Source organism: Dasypus novemcinctus, chromosome 29, assembly GCF_030445035.2.
Source record: "Dasypus novemcinctus isolate mDasNov1 chromosome 29, mDasNov1.1.hap2, whole genome shotgun sequence".
Taxonomy (NCBI): domain Eukaryota; kingdom Metazoa; phylum Chordata; class Mammalia; order Cingulata; family Dasypodidae; genus Dasypus; species Dasypus novemcinctus.
In genome coordinates this window covers 12,850,246-12,869,020 of record NC_080701.1, presented here as the reverse complement: position 1 = coordinate 12,869,020, position 18,775 = coordinate 12,850,246, and the positions used below count along the sequence as shown (strand labels likewise).

Here is an 18,775-nt window from a genome sequence, read left to right as displayed (position 1 = left end):
TATCTAGAAGACTCGCCCGTCTCAGTATCCTCTTGCTTCGTTTTGGGGCCTCAGTACCCTTTCATAGGTGTGAACACCCTAACAATATATGCTATTATGCACAAATATGTAAGACCACAAATATATCAAATACACACGGTGCTTTAAATATCAGTGAATTAAAACTCATTTTTAGGATTGATTCAGGTGAATTTTTAGTTTGGTAAATACCCCTACAGATAAATCAAGAAGACATAGCAAAGTGAGGAAAAATTAACATGTTCCTTCTAGTTACCTAAGATGTCCCTAAGCCTGAAAAGGCTTTCCTCCATTAGCTTTGTTACTCATTTATTTGGTATTCTAAGATGTGTCAACAGTTAGCCAGATTCTCTTTCATAACCTGGTTGTTTGCCTTTTTCATTGAGTTGTATCCATGACCTGGAAACCTTGAGTAATCTTTTCTGCCTTCCATTTAATGTTCTTTTATTTGCACACATCATTACATTTGCCTTCTAAAAGAATACCAAAGTTCTATAAGAAATTATACTGCAATGTTTTGCATGGATTCTATTTGTTTATATTTTTGAAATTATCTGTTGAAACAACACTTTTATACTTTTTGTTCCTTTTTCATAAACTTTCTGCTTGAGAACACGATGTGATTTCCTTTCCATCTAAACTTATTATCAGTTTCTAAATTTACTCTTTATGTTATCTGTGTATTTATTCTTTCATTTACTTATGATTAACATCTTTCTTAAGGCAAATACAGGACAAAGTGGATTAAACTATTCAAAATACAAGAGAATCATTGATCACCAGTTTACATTAGGATCTCTACTTAATTTCACTTTCTGGGGAAATTATTTTCATCTTTCTATTTTAAAATATTAATCTTAAAAATTAACTTGCTATATGGTGGCTAGATAAAAAAATCTTGCATCCTTTTAGGCAATGTCCATGTTACTCAAAGTACTGATGAATTTTTCCAAATGTTCTCTGCTGAAATTTAATGCTACTTTTTTAGAAAAGAATTTGGGGTCTTAAAAGTATACTTCATGGTGTATTTTCTAGAAATATTAGCCTTGTTCGACAGAAACTAATTTCATTATTTTTAGGTTTCTAGATTTTGAGTTTACTACAATTCTATGCTTTATTTCTTGTTCCTCTTATTCCCATATTTATAATTCATCAGATATATTTGTCATATTCTAGAAACATTGACCATAGTTCATTTTTTCTACCTTATTTATTTTAATAGGAAAGAAATCCTTGACATTATGGTTCTGTCATTTTTAATTTTTTATTGTTTCCATGTAATAATTATTAAATAGATCTATTAAAACAGCAAGGAAAAGCTTGCATTTAAGTATAAAGGAAAAAAAAAATACCTCATTGCATGTACTGGTGAGGAATTAGTACAATAATCGACAAATGTGTTACCCCAAAGCTCCTGTTCCATTTTGAGGGGGCTAAGTTCCTGACCCGCATCCCCAAGGCACTAGAATGTTCTAACACATGCCAGTTACAGAGTAAGACAAGGGGTTTCCGTTCTGCGGCCCCCAAGTTCAAATCCACACAGATTATCAGAACTATTAAGCCAGCATGTGGGAGGGCGCTCTCAGGCCCGCCGTGATGGCAGTGTGACCATTCACTGAAAAGCAGAAGAGAGCCGCAGGGACGGCGAGCCAAGGCGCCGACGCGGGCTGCCCCATCCAGCAGGATGGCGGGTGGCCGGCCGTCGGGGCTCTACTGGTTCTAAAACCGGCTGGGTCTCTTAGCCAAAAAACTTCCTCTTGGCACTCCTGGTTCCACAAACACTAGCGCTATCTTCCACTTCCAGTAGCAGCAGAGGTAAATTAGATTCTCAGCATTTCTGAAATACCTGAGGGACCATGGAGAAAGGGGAAGGCCAAGGGGAGAAATCCATTTTTACAGGCAGTCTAAATGCCCAGAAATAAGGAGACCCTCCAAAGGGGCACAATGAAAAACGTGAGGGCAGTTTCACAGAGCCACGGCCATCGATGAACTGTCAGAGCTAGAAGAGAGCGGAGCAAACTTGAGCTTCCCACATATTCTTGCTGTTCAAATATATAAAAGTTTATGTGTGAGACCTGGGTAAGGATACCATTTCTGGCTACTTTTCCTTCTTCAGACTTACTTAGGATTTCTCTTACTACAGTTACATATCCTAGTTTCCTATATGAACACTCAATAGATTTATTTTTTTAAAGATTTTTTATTTATTTCTCTCTCTCCCCTTCCCCGTTCCCCCTGCCCCCCCAGTTGTCTGCCCTCTGTGTCCATTCACTGTGTGTTCTTCTGTGACTGCTTCTATCCTTATCAGCGGCATGGGAATTTGTGTTGCTTTTTGTTGCGTCATCTTGTTGTGCCGGCTCTCTGTGTGTGCAGCGCCATTCTTGGGCAGGCTGCACTTTCTTTCCCGCTGGGCGGCTCTCCTTACGGGCGCACTACCTGAGTGTGGGTCTCCCATAAGCGGGGGACACCCCTGCGTGGCAGGGCACTCCTTGTGCGCATCAGCACTGCACATGGGCCAGCTCCACACGGGTCAAGGAGGCCCGGGGTTTGAACCGCGGACTTCCCATGTGGCAGATGGATGCCCTATCCATTGGGCGAAGTCCGCTTCCCTCAATCGACTTAAACGTCCTACCTACTCTTCTTCAGGGAAAGATTTTAACTGGGAATTTAACCAAATAAAATACATCTTTGTTTTTTCCCAGAACTTTTAAGTTATGTGCTGTCCCATCCTAGGGAGGATTTATATCTAAATGCAGAGCCATCATAAAGAGAGCAGAGCACAGCCAAAAGAAAAATCTGGACAGCCTATAAACTTAGATATTTACCAATCGCACACTGGGTATTTGTTAACCAGGACTTTTTTTTAAAGATCATGTCTGGAGTATGAGTCACTTTGGGTGGTATGTCTTTTGTGCAAAGCCTATTTAGAATTTCTTGGGGGGGCCAACTGGACTGGGCAGCCTGTCCAGCCCCCAAGTCACTCGCAGTATTGTAAGGAAAACAGGAGGAGCCCGAGGTGCCCACATCATGGTGGCCCCGTCCCGGCACGGGCCTGCTTCCCGTACAGTGACGCCAAATGGCTGCCTTACAACGCAAGGCAAGAGGACGCCGTTATAAACACAGTCCCCAGATAAACACCACATCGGGCCCATGATCTCATCTGGCAGCCCTGCATATTTCCCATTCAAAAGTCCCAGCTGGGATCAAGCTAATTGGGCCTTCTCAGCCACTTTGAGCAAGAGACTAAGAGAAATTTAGGGAGAAATTTTTGTGCAACTGATAAGAAACACACTGACCCGTGGCCTGAGGGCGGCTGAGACAGGCCATCTGGATGCTTGTGTTGTTTAGTGGAAACAATTCACCTAACCCGCAAGCTGTACAAATATTAAGATCAAAAGTCCTGACTTGCACAACCCGTGAGGAAAATCTGTGATACAGGAAACGGGGACTGTCATCCAGTGTGCCTAACCAGAGCCAAGAGGCCTCTTTTCACTGTCCTGTTGTCCCTTCGTCATATTCAAGGATTTGTTCAAGCACTTCACTGCTGCATCTTCTGGCTAAGAAAGTACGTTCATGGCACAGGCTCATTCATATTGAGCGTATTTGCAAGGCTTTTGCCTGAAGATTGCCCCTTTTTGCCTGTTAGAAGTGAATAATACCTCCATTTCTCAGTTGGGGGACCTGAAATAGAGAAGTAACTAATTACACGCAACTGTTCAGAGACTTGGTGGTTGGCAAGTTCAAACTATGTAATGAAACTGAAATTATGCACAAAGCTGAAGTCAACGGGATATAAATTACTGCAGTGTTTGTAATGCTAGTAATCTATGGAGATGGAAAAAGCTAAATTTTCCTATTATATCAGTCATTTTTAAAAAACATATTACCCTTTCAACATGTTTTCTCTTAAAAATTACCAAAGATTTTTCTAAAAACTATTTTTTCCACAAATACAGGTGAATGAATAAATTCCTGCAGTAGCCAAGGAATAGATTAGTAGCAGATATTCTCAGCACATATTCTCACTTCTCCTTTATTTTTCCATTTATTATTATTTTCTGCATTTTAAAAATTATTTTTTAATTCTTTTCTTTTTAAAGATATATAGATCACAAATAATTTACATTAAAAAATATAAGAGGTCCCCATATACCCCCCACCCTCCTCACCCCACTCCTCCCATATCAACAACCTCTCTCATCATCGTGGACATTCATTGCATTTGGTGAATGCATTTTGGAGCACTGCTGCACCACATCGATTATAGTTTACATTGTAGTTTACACTCTCTCCCAGTCCATTCAGTGGATTATGGCAGGATATATAATGTCCAGCATCTGTCCCTGAAATATCATCTAGGACAACTCCAAGTCCCCAAAATGCCCCCACATCACATCTCTTCATTTTTCCATTTATTATTAAGGTTCCTCTGCATTGGCAGTTTCTGAATGACTGCCAAATTTTCCTCTTCAAAACAAAACTGCTTTTCCTCTCTTTAGTCCAAAATCTATTTAGACTTTGAGAAGACAACCTTTCCTTTACTTTTTCCATGTGGCATATGAAAGACATAAAGCCTAAGTCATCTTATTAAATGAATCATCCAAGGGTTGAGTATTTCTTCCCTTATGTTACTTATTAACAGGTAAAGGAAATTATTTAAGGGTAACATACTTCCATTAATTAGAACTGCCATCGCAGAAAAGAAATGTTGCCACTCCCTGTTAAAGAAATAACATTTTAAGACATGTGGGATTCCAAAGAATTCAATGGGCAGGGAGAGAAACGGCTGAGAACTGTACTTTGGATGACACGTCAGAAAAGAATCTACTATTGAAATCAGTCAAAAAGTATTTATCAAGAACTCACTGAATTTGGGGATGTAATGGTGACTAGAGACCACTTAGATCACAGAATGAAAATAATACTGTCATGCAAATGAACACACAAAACCCAGCTAACCGTAATCTACCCATGAGCCTTTTCAAAGCATTTGAAATATATACACTTGTTTCTCTTTTGATCAGGGAAAGCAAATTATTGAGCTAGCCTAAACAATGTTTAGCTGTGAAGGCAATCTGTAGTAATGTACATAGTTCAATTAAATCAGTTTTCTCTAGATATAATTTATAATAGAGCCTAGATTTAAAAACAAAACAAAAAACCAAAAAACCCTAGCCCAAAAATGGCTATTTAGAAATAAAGAAGGAGTGTTAGTAAACAGATGGCACATACGCTCAGGAGTCCACAACATTTTAAAGTACTTTAGATGAGTAATTCCCAAACACTGGTGCAGACAATGCCTGCTACACACTGGAACACAAGCAGGGACCACAGTGAGCCTCTTGATCTGGGTGTCACCTGCAAATCACTCTTACTTATTAGGATTTCTACTAAGGAAGATGGTCCTTTTGGGATCCTCTCAGTTGCTGGGACTATCCAGAAATGGCTAATACCCACTTCTGCTCAGGGTCTTGGCCGATAGTCTTCCTCTATCCTGTTTTTGTTTAAATTTCCACAAATCGCAAGTTTTACTAAATCAGGCTGACTCCCAATAATACTATATTTCATTTATATTCCAAAAGTTTTAGATTATCTGCTTCCTCTTCCAATAGCATGGAAAATAGAGAAATGCCAGTACAGACATTACAAATGTGCATGCAAGGAGAAGGATGGGTCAAAATATTTTGCTGACAAGTTAAGGAATGGAGGGGATTTGTAATCATGTGGATTAATGGGACCATAAATAGCCCAAAGGGAAGTATGGGTTGGGGTTATTTTTAGCCTGATTGGGGATTGTTTGCTATAAAAAATAAAATATAATGTATTTATTTCAGATGATTTACATAATACCCTGATAAAGGTTCAATGTTACCAGTTAATTCAATCTGTCACAGGGCACTTTTTTCCATAAAATTATCAAATGAAACAAAAATAGAAGAAATGGATTTAAGAATCAGTAACTTTGGGAAAAAATTATTAATACCAATAACTTAGGCAGCAACCATTACAGAAAAATAATACTAAGGCAAAAACTACAAACATGGAGGCATTGTTCATAATACTGCTAACTAATCTACATAGAGGAATTTACTGAACTGAGGTTTAAACTTCTCAATAGTGGAATAAAATAAAATGTTATGACGTGGAACTTTCACCCAAAGGAATGTAAGGGAAGGTTTTTAAATTCAAATTAATGAAAGAGAAACATGGATAAATGACATGAGAGAAGAAAAACTTTTAATGAGCAGCATCCTCTTTTATTTCATCGATTAAAAAAGATGACCCTGAAAAAACTGATCGTGTTGGGCTGCAAAAGGTAAGAGTCAGTTTCACGATTAAGTACATTCATTCTGAGAGGGCCCATTTTCTCCACAGAGAGAAGAAACGCTGCTCCACGGCCACATACCAAACTTTATTGTTTGGACAAGATGAATGAAAAACTGTCACCGCCACCAGAAAACCTGTGGTGACACTCTATGAACCCAGCCCGGCGCCGTGTAAAGCAGGGCCCACGTGAGGGCTGCTGCTGGCCTGTGCTCGCTGGCCGGGCCGTCCTTCTGTCTCCAGGCTCCCCTGACTACCAGGCTAGCAAACGAGACCCAAAGGCGCGCAGTACGGCTAACATCCTCACGTAGAAGAGTCCAAAGTGTCAAGAAAGAGATCAGCCAGGAGTTCAGGAAACAGCTACGGCAGTCCCCGAGTGGCAGATGGCCTGGCTCGCGATTCTAAAGGGGAAATCAGGAGGTACCGTGGGGCTGCACAAACGCGGCAAGACTTGGTTCACGCTGGGCTCTTCCCAAGTTATTAGCACACGAGCTGTGAAGAGCATGAGCACTCAGAGGAGGGGATACGGCTGAAGGCAGGCTCACGGCCAGGAGAAGAAGAGAGCTGCCGGCACGGAGAATGCCCCCAACTCAGCCCTGAGTCACCTGCGGGCACAGGTAGTGGGCTTCAGCGGGCACAGGGGCACAGGTGCTGAGGCATCTACCCCAACGTCGCGGCGTGGGCTGCTACCTGCCATTTGTAACAAGGACCCCAGGCACCAAGGAAGGGTTCAATTATGTTTACTGTCCTCCGCTTTCTGTGGCAAGGAAACATAGTTTGACTCGTTTCATTAAAATTTTGTAAAAAATAAAAACTTCGGTTATCTGGGGGAAAAAAACCAGCTAGCCTAGAACATCACCTTCTTCAGATGCGAGATGGCTATAAAGGCCTATTGTTCTACAGACAGCAGGTTAGTGGCATCTTTATTTATACACAAGAGGTCAGGCACGGGGAGGGTGCTGCGAGCAAGCTTCAATCGCGGCTCCTTCCTTTAGAGAACAAATGAAAAACACATGGTGAAAAGATCATGTACCTCCGAAGGACCTAGACTATTTCTGCATTTATAATGTAAAATCTGATCATATTGAGACTATTCTGGTTGCAGCTATGTAATGCAAAAATCATAAAACAATTTTTATTTCAAAACACTCAAACCATACACTGTGCTCAGTGCACACCACCGGTGCTTGATAAATAACGAGTTTACATTTTGTTCTGTAGGAGAGGGACAGAGTGAGGAGGCACTTATCCTGACCAGAAGACGTTTATCCAAAGGCAGACAAATTCTGAGCTCTTTGGGATTCCTGGACTCCTAAGATGTTCCTATATGTCTCTCCAACAAAATCAACAATAACAGGCCAACCATTTCTTCGGAGAGTGTACACATGTTTTTTTCTCTAAAACCTTTCAGGATGGTGCCACGAGACCATCATGCTAAGTCAACAGACCCACACAAAGGCCTTGTTCCTTGGGGCCTCCGAGTCACCTGCGGGTCAGGTGTCCCCAGCAGCCCTCCTCAGCATCCAAGCCTCAGGGCAGCAGCTGGCCGGAGGGCCTGTGGGCTCCACAGCAGCACAGAGGCCGGGGCCAAGTTCCCGGAAGCTCTCACAACGGCACTGGTGCTGCGGCCAGTCCCGAGGGCCCTGGCCTCCCAGGAGGCTGGCCCCCTGCCTTGCTGGCCTCTTCTGAAGCCCGCAGCCACAGCTGTCACGTGAGCCACCTGGCGCAGGCCAGAGCCTCTTCACCCCGTCAGCTCCCTCCCACCGTCTCCAGGCTTAGCTCCCTTACTAAGTACGTTGCTCTGTTTTTCAAAACTCAAAAAGGAAAAATGTTTGCTCAAATGGCCCCAGTAAATGCCTCGAATCACGGCAGACATATATAAAACCATTTTTCTTGGAAGCTGAACAAGTGTATGTTAACACTGCCAAATATTAATGTCAGATAGAGAACCATGCTAAGTGAAAAAAAAAAACAAACTAGACACAAGATACTACATACTGTATGATTCCATTTATATACAGTGTAAATATATATCAATTTATAAATATGAAATCAGATCAGTGGTTATGTAAGACTGAGGAAGGAATGCTAAGGGGAATGAAGCTTTTCTTTTTGGAGTAATGAAATTGATCTAAAATTTTTTGTGGTGATAGCTGCACAAGATTGTGATTATTCTAAAGGCTAGATTATACGCTTTGGATAGATTGTACGGTACATGAATATATCCCAATTAAACTGTTTAATAAATAAATAAATAATTGTGCAACAATAGCCAGAAATGGCAGCTATGTACAGGAGGGGAAACAGACAGATTGAGAGGTAAAGAATTTTGTTAGTTTGTCTGTTTATTTTATTATTATTATTGAAATAATGAAAATGCTCTAATAATGACTGAAGTGATGAATGTACAACCATATGATTACACCAAATACCACTGATTATATACTTTGGATGAATTGTGTCATTAATACATATCAATAAAATTGAACTGTTTTAAAAAACAAAAAACATGGCAGATAAGAGGTTCATGACACAAATAAAAGTATACAGTTTACTATAATTTATTATCTCACAAAGCATATTGTCTTTTCCAATCCACGTTTTCCAATCAATCGGAATAAAACCGATGAGCAAAAAAGCCATATACCTATGTGAGATAAAGATACCCAGGATTTTGATCTATTCTTTGCCATTTGGGATACAAGGACAGTCAAGCTAACTTCTCTTTAATGATGGGGATGAATTAAGACGAGCCCCATGTCATCAGAAACTTTGGGCATTTTAGTAAAAGCCAGAGAAAAGCAAAGTCCCAATAGTTTGCACGTTTAGTCACAATTCTAAGAAAAAGCTCTTTAGAGGGCTAATTAAATGGACAAATCGCTCCCCATTAGGTTGAGCACTCATGTGGGCTAATTAAATGGACAAATCGCTCCCCATTAGGTTGAGCACTCATGTTCCTTCCATTTGATTTCCTGCCCAAAGAGGTTTCGTTACTTCTTATCACCTCCTAAGGACATCCCCGAAGACGACGTCATTTGTACTTACATTCAAAGCATTCTTTGCAGCTTCTGCTTCTGAGCGACTGTCAAAACTGACAAAACCTACGGGCTGAGAAAATAAAGAGAAATATGAAGGGAAAAATCAGGGATGCCCATTTTCCTGGGCCAAGGGTGATGCCAGACAGAGGAGTTAGGATAAGGAAATGACCACAGGCAACTGGTAGAAACGAGAGGCAGCCCAGAATCATGACACAGAGGCTCAGCCACATTTCTAACATCAATCAAGGGGCTCGGGAGGGTGGGTCTTCAAGGGCACAGCTGGGGATTTAGAGAGTCGTAAAAATAAAATCTAGAAGGGTTTGAAAGGTGAGCAGCAGTGAATAAGGGGAGAAAGGAAAACTTGGGTCAGAGAGGCTCTTCTTTCCTAAATCAAATCCACTATACCTCAGTTTCTTCATCTTTTAAAATGGAAAGAAAACCAAGTCACCTTTTGGTACACTGTAAGGGCAAGGAGTACAATGATGTAATGATGTAAGCCCTGTCCTCTCCCTGAGTTACAAAGTGAAGAGTTCCATCTCAAATCCCAAGGGAGGCCTTAAAGGGCCCTGGGTTCAAGCAACTGGACATGTGACCACACTGTTGCAGGAAAAGAGAGGTGATAATCCCTTTGGATCAACATCTTTCAGTCCAGAAGAGTGCTTGCAATGTAGCTTGCTCCTGATGAACCAAAGAATACTTTACTGAAAGATGAAGAGCGATTAAGCAGTGAGCATGCTGGGTGTCCAGGTTGTTTGTTTGTTCTTTAAAGCATATAGCTAACAGTCTTCAAGAAGCTAGCAGGAATTACTAGAGTCACTGATTACCACCTCCGTTCCACACCTTTCACGCTCCATTCTAGACTTGGGATTCTGCTCATGGCTATTAGAGGTTGAGAGAGCAAGATTCTTCACCATCTGATACTCATACTGATTATTAAAGCTTGCCTGTTTCACTTATAAAAAGAAACAAGAAAAGTTGGGGGAGGGGGGAAAAGTGGATTTAGATAATTCAGTCATCATTTTCTTTGACTATATAGCTCAATCACAATTAAACCTGACTTTTCAATCTGGTTGAGAGCTGGATGCATTGTGCTTATCTTCCTTGGGGAAATCCCAGACATTCTTGCTGGAGACTATGGAATTATGAATCATTTTCCTATGTCCATCCCTAACCAATCTCACCCTTCATTTTTTTTTTTTCTTTTAGGAGGAACTGGGAATTGAACCCAGGACCTTGCACATGGGAAGCAGGTGCTCAACCACTGAGCTACACCTGCTCCCTAATGAGAGTTGTTTTTTTTTTTTTTTTTAGGAGGTAAAGGAGATTGAACATGGGACCTCGTACATGGGAAGCAGGTATTCAACCATTTGAGCTATATCTACTCCCTCACCCTTCATTTTAAAGTAACAAGAAAACAATCAAATCTTAAGGGGAATAAAAAAGAATGTTGGGGCGGGGAGAGAATGCTGGGTCCCAGTAACGATCATTAGAAAGTCAATTCAAACTTATTGTACAGGTAATCATTTATACACAAATCTAAAATTCTTACCTGCTTAGATGTGAGCTTTATGAGAGAACCCTCATAGCCCTGAAAATAAAGAAGGAACAAGTTTAGCCAACAACAACAACAACAACAAAGCAATTGCAATAGCATCTTGTGCAAGAAAAAACAAGTCTGTTCATGAGTACCTACTTAACTCTTCTCACAAATGTCTGTTAGGGAAAGCAAGCATTTGTGCATACTTGGGGCCTGAAAAGAAACCAAGCCCTGAAATGCACACATTTCTATTTCTTATACTTGTTGAAAATGAAATTATGCAACATAGAATACAAGGAGTGTCTCTGTCAACTGCAGACCTTTGCTATTTTCTTACTCTAGAGAAGAGCTAGGAGAAGAAAGGGAGTAAATTTAACAAGGATGGGAAGGTCAGAGCACGGGATGACTTGGTCATGCATTTGCTGTAACATAACAACAATGAAACATTACTTATGTACCTGATAGAATTTAATCAAAATTTCAAAGCTGCTAGGGGAATGGAATAAAAACTGCTAGGGGAAGTTAGGCAGGCAATGACACTGAATTTTGTGAATTACTTTGTTTACTTATTGAAGCAGCCAGTTTTCATGTGGGTATCCTGACTGGGATATACAAAAATCCCCTACGCCTGCTAGGTTTTTAGCAGGAGTAGGAAGAGGGTAACATTCTTTCCACTCCCCCCTTCACCACTCCAGGCTCCTTAGGATAGGGATAAAAAGTGTGTTTATTTCTGAAAGTAATCAGTGGCTGGTGGCTTGCACTGATGGACGACACAAGAGGGGAAAACACCACTTGACATGACTGACCACTGCACATATCAGCGGAGGCAGATTTGTAGACTAGGGCCAGCCTCCGGGGACTTCAATTAAAAGAGGGTTATTAGGTGGCATGTCAAGGGTCCTGACTTGAGCTCTGGGATTCCAAGCAGGACGCTGGGCCTGATTCATCTTCCTATCTTCCCAGCAGAGAACCATCCTGCCAATCAGCTACTGTAAACATTTTACCCCTGGGCCTTGAGATCTTCTGAGAGGCCATGATTCACAGCCTGCCTCTCCTCTTTCGAGGTACTGTCTTCTGAAAACCCTGGAGGTTTCAATGCCCCAGAGTCTCAGAAGCAAAGGACAAATGGATATTTCACTCAAGTGAAGCACCGCAGAATAAGAACGATCGGGATATATTAGTTCTCAAGCCACAAACAGAGAAGCAAGACAGCACAATTCAGAAAAGGGACAGCAGAGTCAAATTGCCTGGGCTTGAATTCTGCACCTGCCATTTATTATGTGTGTCACCTTGAGCAAAAGTTATTCAACTGCTCCAAGTTTCATTTCCCTCATCTATTAGAAAGGATGGGGATGAGAGTTAAATGAGACCATTCAATGTCTGACTGAATCTCTCTCTACTTACAGGACGTAGCCGTGTTCCTGTTAGGCTATCATCACCTGCAAAACGATGGCTCGGAAAAACCGCTAGCCTGCAGAAGAAACTCAGGGAATTCTATAGAGTTGGCACTCTCTTCACACCCCCTTCTCTTTCTTTCCTGCTTCCTCTCAGCTAATCGATGTCCACACTTTCTGGGTTCCTGCTGCATGAGGCGACGGCTCTTGGAGTGGAGTTCTGGGCACTGACATGGTGCCTTCTCGGCACGTGAGCCACTGCTTCCCTCAACTCCCCTCCTCGCCAGCCCAGGTGTCTTGAGCTGTTATAGCTCCTCCCTCTTAACAAGGGGTCTGTGAGATTTGAAATTAAAAACAAAACAAAACAAAACGTATTGACAGGTATGATATATTTATCAAAGAATACACAGCGTAGTGCAGACTTAGGAAGGATCCGTGGAAGCAAAAAGGTTAAGAAGCCCTGCTCTGAGGCGCTGGGGCAAGTCTCCCACCCCAGCCTGCCTCTGGCTGGGCGCTGCACCCGCCGGGAGGGCCCTGCCACAGGTCAGCGTGGCCCACCCCTCATGCTAAGCGTGGCAAGTGGAGGCGCTGCCAGGCCTGCTGCTGCCACGCCCGTGCCGACCAGCGCACCGCGCCTGGACGCTGCAAAGGAGCTCTGCACGCCGTGCAGCTCCTCTCCTTGGGAGCCCAGGCCCAGCTTCTCCAATGCTCCAAAGGTTCACAAAAGCTTCTCCAAGGGCATGGTTACTTCAGCTTTACTTCCACTTCCTATTAAATTTTCAATCCCAGCAACACTAAGTGACTCTAAAGTGATTTTTTCCCCAAAGTCACAATGCACTAAATATTTCACCAAACACCAATAAACCCGTAATACCAAGCTATTGCCTAAAATTTTGTTAGTATTATGATTGGTACTTAGGCCAGTTCATAAAAGCCTACTTAATTCATTCTTTTTCCACAGAATGGTTAATGGCACTATTTGGACTAATAAGGAAGATTCTAAGGTGTAGGGCTTGACTTACACTATTGTACTTGATATACAAATATGTAATAAATATGTAATAAGTAATTTATAATCTTTTTGGTGATCTGGGCCCCCACTGGAGCATACACATCAGGAGGACACTAAGGATGTTCTAAGTGGAACCCAGACAGCTGGGAACAGGTGTTAGAGGACAAAAGGCAGTGGCAGTGAGATGAGAGTGCGTTAGAACTGAGGTGCTGTGGCCTCCTTCACTCACTGATAATTTGAAAAAATCCCTTCACACTGTGCTTTCTCAAACATTTTATTTCTTCCCCCCAAAATACCCATAAAGCATTTGATACTCAGATTTTTGGTTTTATTTTACAATTTCTGAAAGCCAATTACCTTAAATGGTCTGAAAAGCAGATAGAGCTCCCGAGGTTTGATATCCAGAGGGAGACCACTGACAAACAGGGTCCGGACCTGGAAAAAGAAAAGTGGAGAGATGTGGTCAAGCGAGTCGCAATCTGAAGAATAACGCTCAGCTGAAATTTCCTTTGTTCAAATAACCCATAAATCCTACCCAATTCATGCTCTTTCCACGACACAATAATCACTCCCATGTTAAGGTGTCCTTAAACCAATTCTTGAGTACTTCTATATGGATTATTCAGAATGAATTTACTTCTAACTAACTTAAAGTCATGAACTGGCTACCCCTTTTCCAACTAGCCATTGCCCAACTCTAAACATGTAATTAAGACTGTGAATCTGCCGTTTTACTTTAATCATATGACTGTAAAACATGTTTCAAAAATAAAATTGAAATAATTTTTGTTTTATCCTACTTCTTGCTGGCATTAAAAATTACAATGGTTTTTAAAATAAATGTATAAAAAGTACAGTGAACAACTCAAATGAATCTAAATAGTAGTTAAAGGGCGTAACTCTGAATTTACTGATTGGTGTTCCCATTGTGTTCTATAGCACAGCCTCCTGTGTGCCTACTCTGAGCAAGGCACCTGACTGGTGCTACTGATAAAAGCCATTCAAGGCACAATTATAGTGCAAGGCATAGGGCACAAACCATGTGCTCAGCATCTACTAAAATACAGAAGAGAGATGGCACACTTTCACCTGGTAGGATCAGAGAAAGCATGCTGGCATCTGAATGGTAACTTAAAGGACGTGGAGAATTTTACCAGACAAAGAGAGAAGGTGACCAAGGCAGTGAGTGGGACAGCACAGCCCATTCTGGGGGAGGATGGAGCTAGGCAATTGGCTGGGGTATGGGTCTCCTGTAGAGAAGCTGGGGAAGGACGAGCCCAAACGGTACACGTGGCTCAGGAATTTGCTCTTGATTCAACAGGCAAGACTTAACCATGGAATTATCATCACCACACTTTCTATTTCTCTTCTTCTCTACTCAGGATGGCACGACATGAGCGAGGTCCTTGTTAGAAATTATGTTGAATTTAAAGAAAATGTCAATGCTTAATCGTTAACCATGTCTAAATATGGGAGACTTTCCTCCTCAGTGGGAAAGAAGGAGGTTTTCTCTAAAACTACCCATTGATTCTGATTGCATAAAAGCCCAAATCACCAACTAACATCCTTTTATTGACCCAGCATAAAACATGGTAAAATGTCACGCAATTTGCATGCAGGTATGTAATAAACACTATAAGGACAAACAGCCCCAGAATTCGGAATACCTTATTTATGTGTTTATATTTATTTTTATGTATTTACTGAGGTATATAGCTGATACATAATAAACTACACATCTTGAAAGCATACAATTTTATAAGTTTTGACATACGTATAACCACCACAAGAGCCAAGATAACACCACATCCATCACATCCAAAAGTTTCCCCTTGCCGGGTTAATCCTTCCTCCACCCCCATCCCCAGGCAATGACGAATCTGTTTTATTTTGAAATTTATCCGTGTTATCGCATGTATTAAGGGTCCATTCCTTTCTATTTCTGAGTTGTTTGCTGTTGGATGGATGCACTAGTTTTGTTTATCCATTCACCTATTGGTGGATATTAAGGTTGTTTTTCGTTTTGGGCTTTTACAGATAAAACAGCTATGAACATCTAAGTACAATTCTTGATATGGAAGTTTTCTTTCTTTTTTCTTAGATAAATCCCTAGCAGTGGAACGACTGGATTATTTGGTAGAAAGGTGTTTGATTACCTTTTTAAGAAATTGCCAAACTTTTCAAAATTTGCTGTACCAATTTCCTTTCCCATCAATAGTATCGAAGAGGAGTTTTATTTCCTCTACGTCCACATTAACACTTGGTATACGCGGTCATTTAAATTTCAGCCATTCTAATAGTATACAGTGGCATCATGTGGTGGTTTTAATGTGCATCTTTCTAATAACTAATGATGGTGAGCATCTTTTCATATGCTTTCAAATATTTCCCCCCAGTCTGTGCCTTGGGTTTTCATTTGCCTAACAGTGTTGCTTAAAGAAAGAAGGTTTCACGTATAATGAAGTCGAATTTATCATTTTTTCTTTTATGGTTATCCTTCTGGTGTCTTATCTAAGAAATATTTGGCTAATAAGAAGTTGCAGAGATTTTCTACTATTTTCTTATGTAAGTCTTAAGAGTTTCAGACTTTACATTTAGGTTTATGACCCATTTTAAGTTTTGGTCTTTGCCTTTCTCTTTTCTTAAGTTTTATTTATTTTTTATTAGAGAAGTTTCGAATTTACAGAAAATTCAGCATTTGATTTAGTTTTTGTAAATGGTACTAGAAATGGATCCAAGTTCTTTTTTTTTTTGCAAATGGATATCCAACTGTTGCATCACCATTTGTTGAAAACAGTTCTTTGTACTGTATTGCTTTTTTAAAAAAATCAGTTGTCAACATGTATGAGGGTCCGTTTCTGGACTGTCTATTCGGTTCCACTGACCTATTTGTCCATTTCAACACTGTGGCAGTTTGATATTATTTATGAATTCCAAAAAAAGACATTATGTTTGTAAACTGGTCTGTTGCCCTGGGTGTGATACCCCTTTGACTGCATTAAGAGGTTTCACCTTTACTTTATTAAATCAAATTTAGGGTTTTGATTCGACCATGTCTGCTCCAGTGATAGCATATGAGAATATAAAAATATCTAGCTTTCAACAAAAAGATTATAAAGCGTACAAAGAAACAAGAAGCAATGGTGCAAAGGAAAATAAAGCCTGAGAAACTATCAAAGAGCACCAGACCTGAGACATGCCAGACAAAGACTTTTAATAATGTGCTCAAAGATCTAATGGAAAATATGGACAAAGAACTAAAGGAAATCAGGAAAACAACAGATGAACACAAAGAAATGATCAACAGAGATGGAAATTATGAAAAGGAACCAAACAGGACTGAAGATCACAGTAAGAGAAATTAAAAATTCCTGGGGAGGTTCTACAGCAGATTAGAGCTGGCAGAAGAATCAATGAACCTGAAGATAAGACCATGGAAATTAACCTGTCTCAGCAGCAGAAAGAAGTTAAGTGATCAGAGCCTGAACCTGTGGGATATCACCAAGTGTACCAAGGTACACCTTATGGGAATCCCAGAAGAAAAAAAACAGGGGCAGGGAGAATATTCAAAGAAATAATGGCTGAAAACTTCCCAAAGTTAATGAAAGACATTAATAAATACAAGCAAGATGCACAACGAACTCCAAACAGGATAAACCCAAACAGACCCACACCACTCAATGCGACATCCAAACTGTTGAATGCCAAAGATGGAGAATGCTAAAAGCCGTGCGAGAAGCAGCGTGTCGTGTATAAGGAATCCTCCGTAAGATTAAGTGCCCATTTCTTACGGGAAGCAAAGGACGCAAGAAGGCAGTGGGGCAACCCAATGTAAAGTGCCGAGAGCAAAAACTTGTCACCCCACAATTCTATCTCTGGCAAAACTGCCTTTCAAAACTGGGAGATAAATATTTCCCAGACAAACAAAAATTGAAGGAGTTCTTTATCACTAGGCCAGACATACGAGAAAGGAAAGGACACTAGAAAATAGAAACTGCATGAAGGAATACAGGTCTCTGGGAAGGGTAGTGACGGTGTAAATACAAATGCCAGTATGATTTTGGTTTGTAATGCCACTTCTTATATTCTATAGGATCTAAAAGGAAGATGGATAAAAATGTAGTGCTGTATCAGTCACGTAATGGTTTTGGAATCATAGTGTATAACATGAATTTGTGGGAAAAATAACTACATGAAGTGAGGGGTGGAGGGGTGGAGGAGGATAGTGTGTATACATTATTTTTTTAAAGAGGTACTGGGGTTTGAAATGGACCTCTTACATGCAAAGCAGGGGCTCAATCACTGAGCTCCACTTGTATACACTACTCCGCCTGTATACACTACTGATGTTAAGTTGGTATCAAAGCAAACAAGATGGTTACTGATTTAGGATGTTAAATTTAAATCCCATGGCAACTGCAAAGAAAATATCAGAGAATATGTAAGTTCACAGAGACAGAAATTATGGGTGCAAGAAGCCAGGGTCAAATGCCAGGGGAAGTAAGGAGTTAATACATAATGGGTGAGGGTTTCTGTTTGGGGAGTTTCAAAATTTTTATTATTTAAAGGTGGTGAAGGTACTGCAATATTATAACTGATTAATTCCACTGCATGGTATGCTTAGGAGTGGTTAAGATGGGAATTTATTTTGTATATATATATTCCCATAATCGAAAAAGAAATATCTACTACATAGACCATGATAGTTAAATGTAATACATGATCCTCCATAACATCTAAAAAAAGAAAAGTCTAAAAAGATTATTATGGGAACATATGAAAAAACTGGAATATAGACTATAAGCTTTATACCAATATTAAATTTCTTGAGCTTGATAGCTTTAGGGTTAAAGGTTACATAAGTGAATATACTGGATCTTAGGAAATGGATATGGCAGTGTTAAGTATTTAAGGAGCACAATGTATATACAATCTACACTCAAGTGTTCAGAAAATGGATTGATAGACAAATAGGAGGACAGATTGATAGGTATATGGAGAGTTAGAAAAAATGATATGGTAAACCTGCATAATGTTAAATTTGGTGGATCTAGGTATCTGAGGGAATAGGACTATTTTGTATGGGGTTTGTATTATTTTTTAACTGTCCTGTGAGTTTGAGAGTATTTCAAGATAAAAAGTTTTTTAAAAAAATCCAGGATAATGAATGGATCCAATTCATGCTTTCCCATGGTGACTGAGGACTCAAACCCTGTGGATACTTGAAAACTGATTTTCGGTTTTCTACTCTTCACTATACTTTTTATCTGAGCCATTAAATACAAAGTGCTTCTGGGTTTCACCTGCTTCGGTTTTGCTAAACCTGTGGAAATCACAAAGACAAGATATGAACCTTGATTGCCCGGAGCTTACTGTCAATGAAGGTAAACCATTTGAAAACAATCTTGTGTGATAAGAGAAAGCTTAGCAAATTCACAAAGCAACCAATTAG

At 40.3% G+C, this 18,775-nt stretch overlaps 1 protein-coding gene across 12 annotated transcripts in view; it reads right to left on the bottom strand.

Moving 5' to 3' along the window:
- Positions 1 to 18,775, bottom strand: part of RBPMS (RNA binding protein, mRNA processing factor) — a 164,170-nt gene that overhangs the window by 78,875 nt on the left and 66,520 nt on the right. For 11 of the 12 annotated variants that reach the window (XM_071212631.1, XM_071212632.1, XM_071212633.1 and 8 more), the window contains exons 2-4: positions 13,681 to 13,758; positions 10,930 to 10,968; positions 9,388 to 9,450 (exon numbers count right to left, since the gene is read on the bottom strand). In XM_071212631.1, the coding sequence (XP_071068732.1) occupies positions 9,388 to 9,450; positions 10,930 to 10,968; positions 13,681 to 13,758 (180 nt within the window). The remainder of the gene's footprint in view (positions 1 to 9,387; positions 9,451 to 10,929; positions 10,969 to 13,680; positions 13,759 to 18,775) is intronic. The other variant, XM_071212630.1, reaches the window with a different exon arrangement.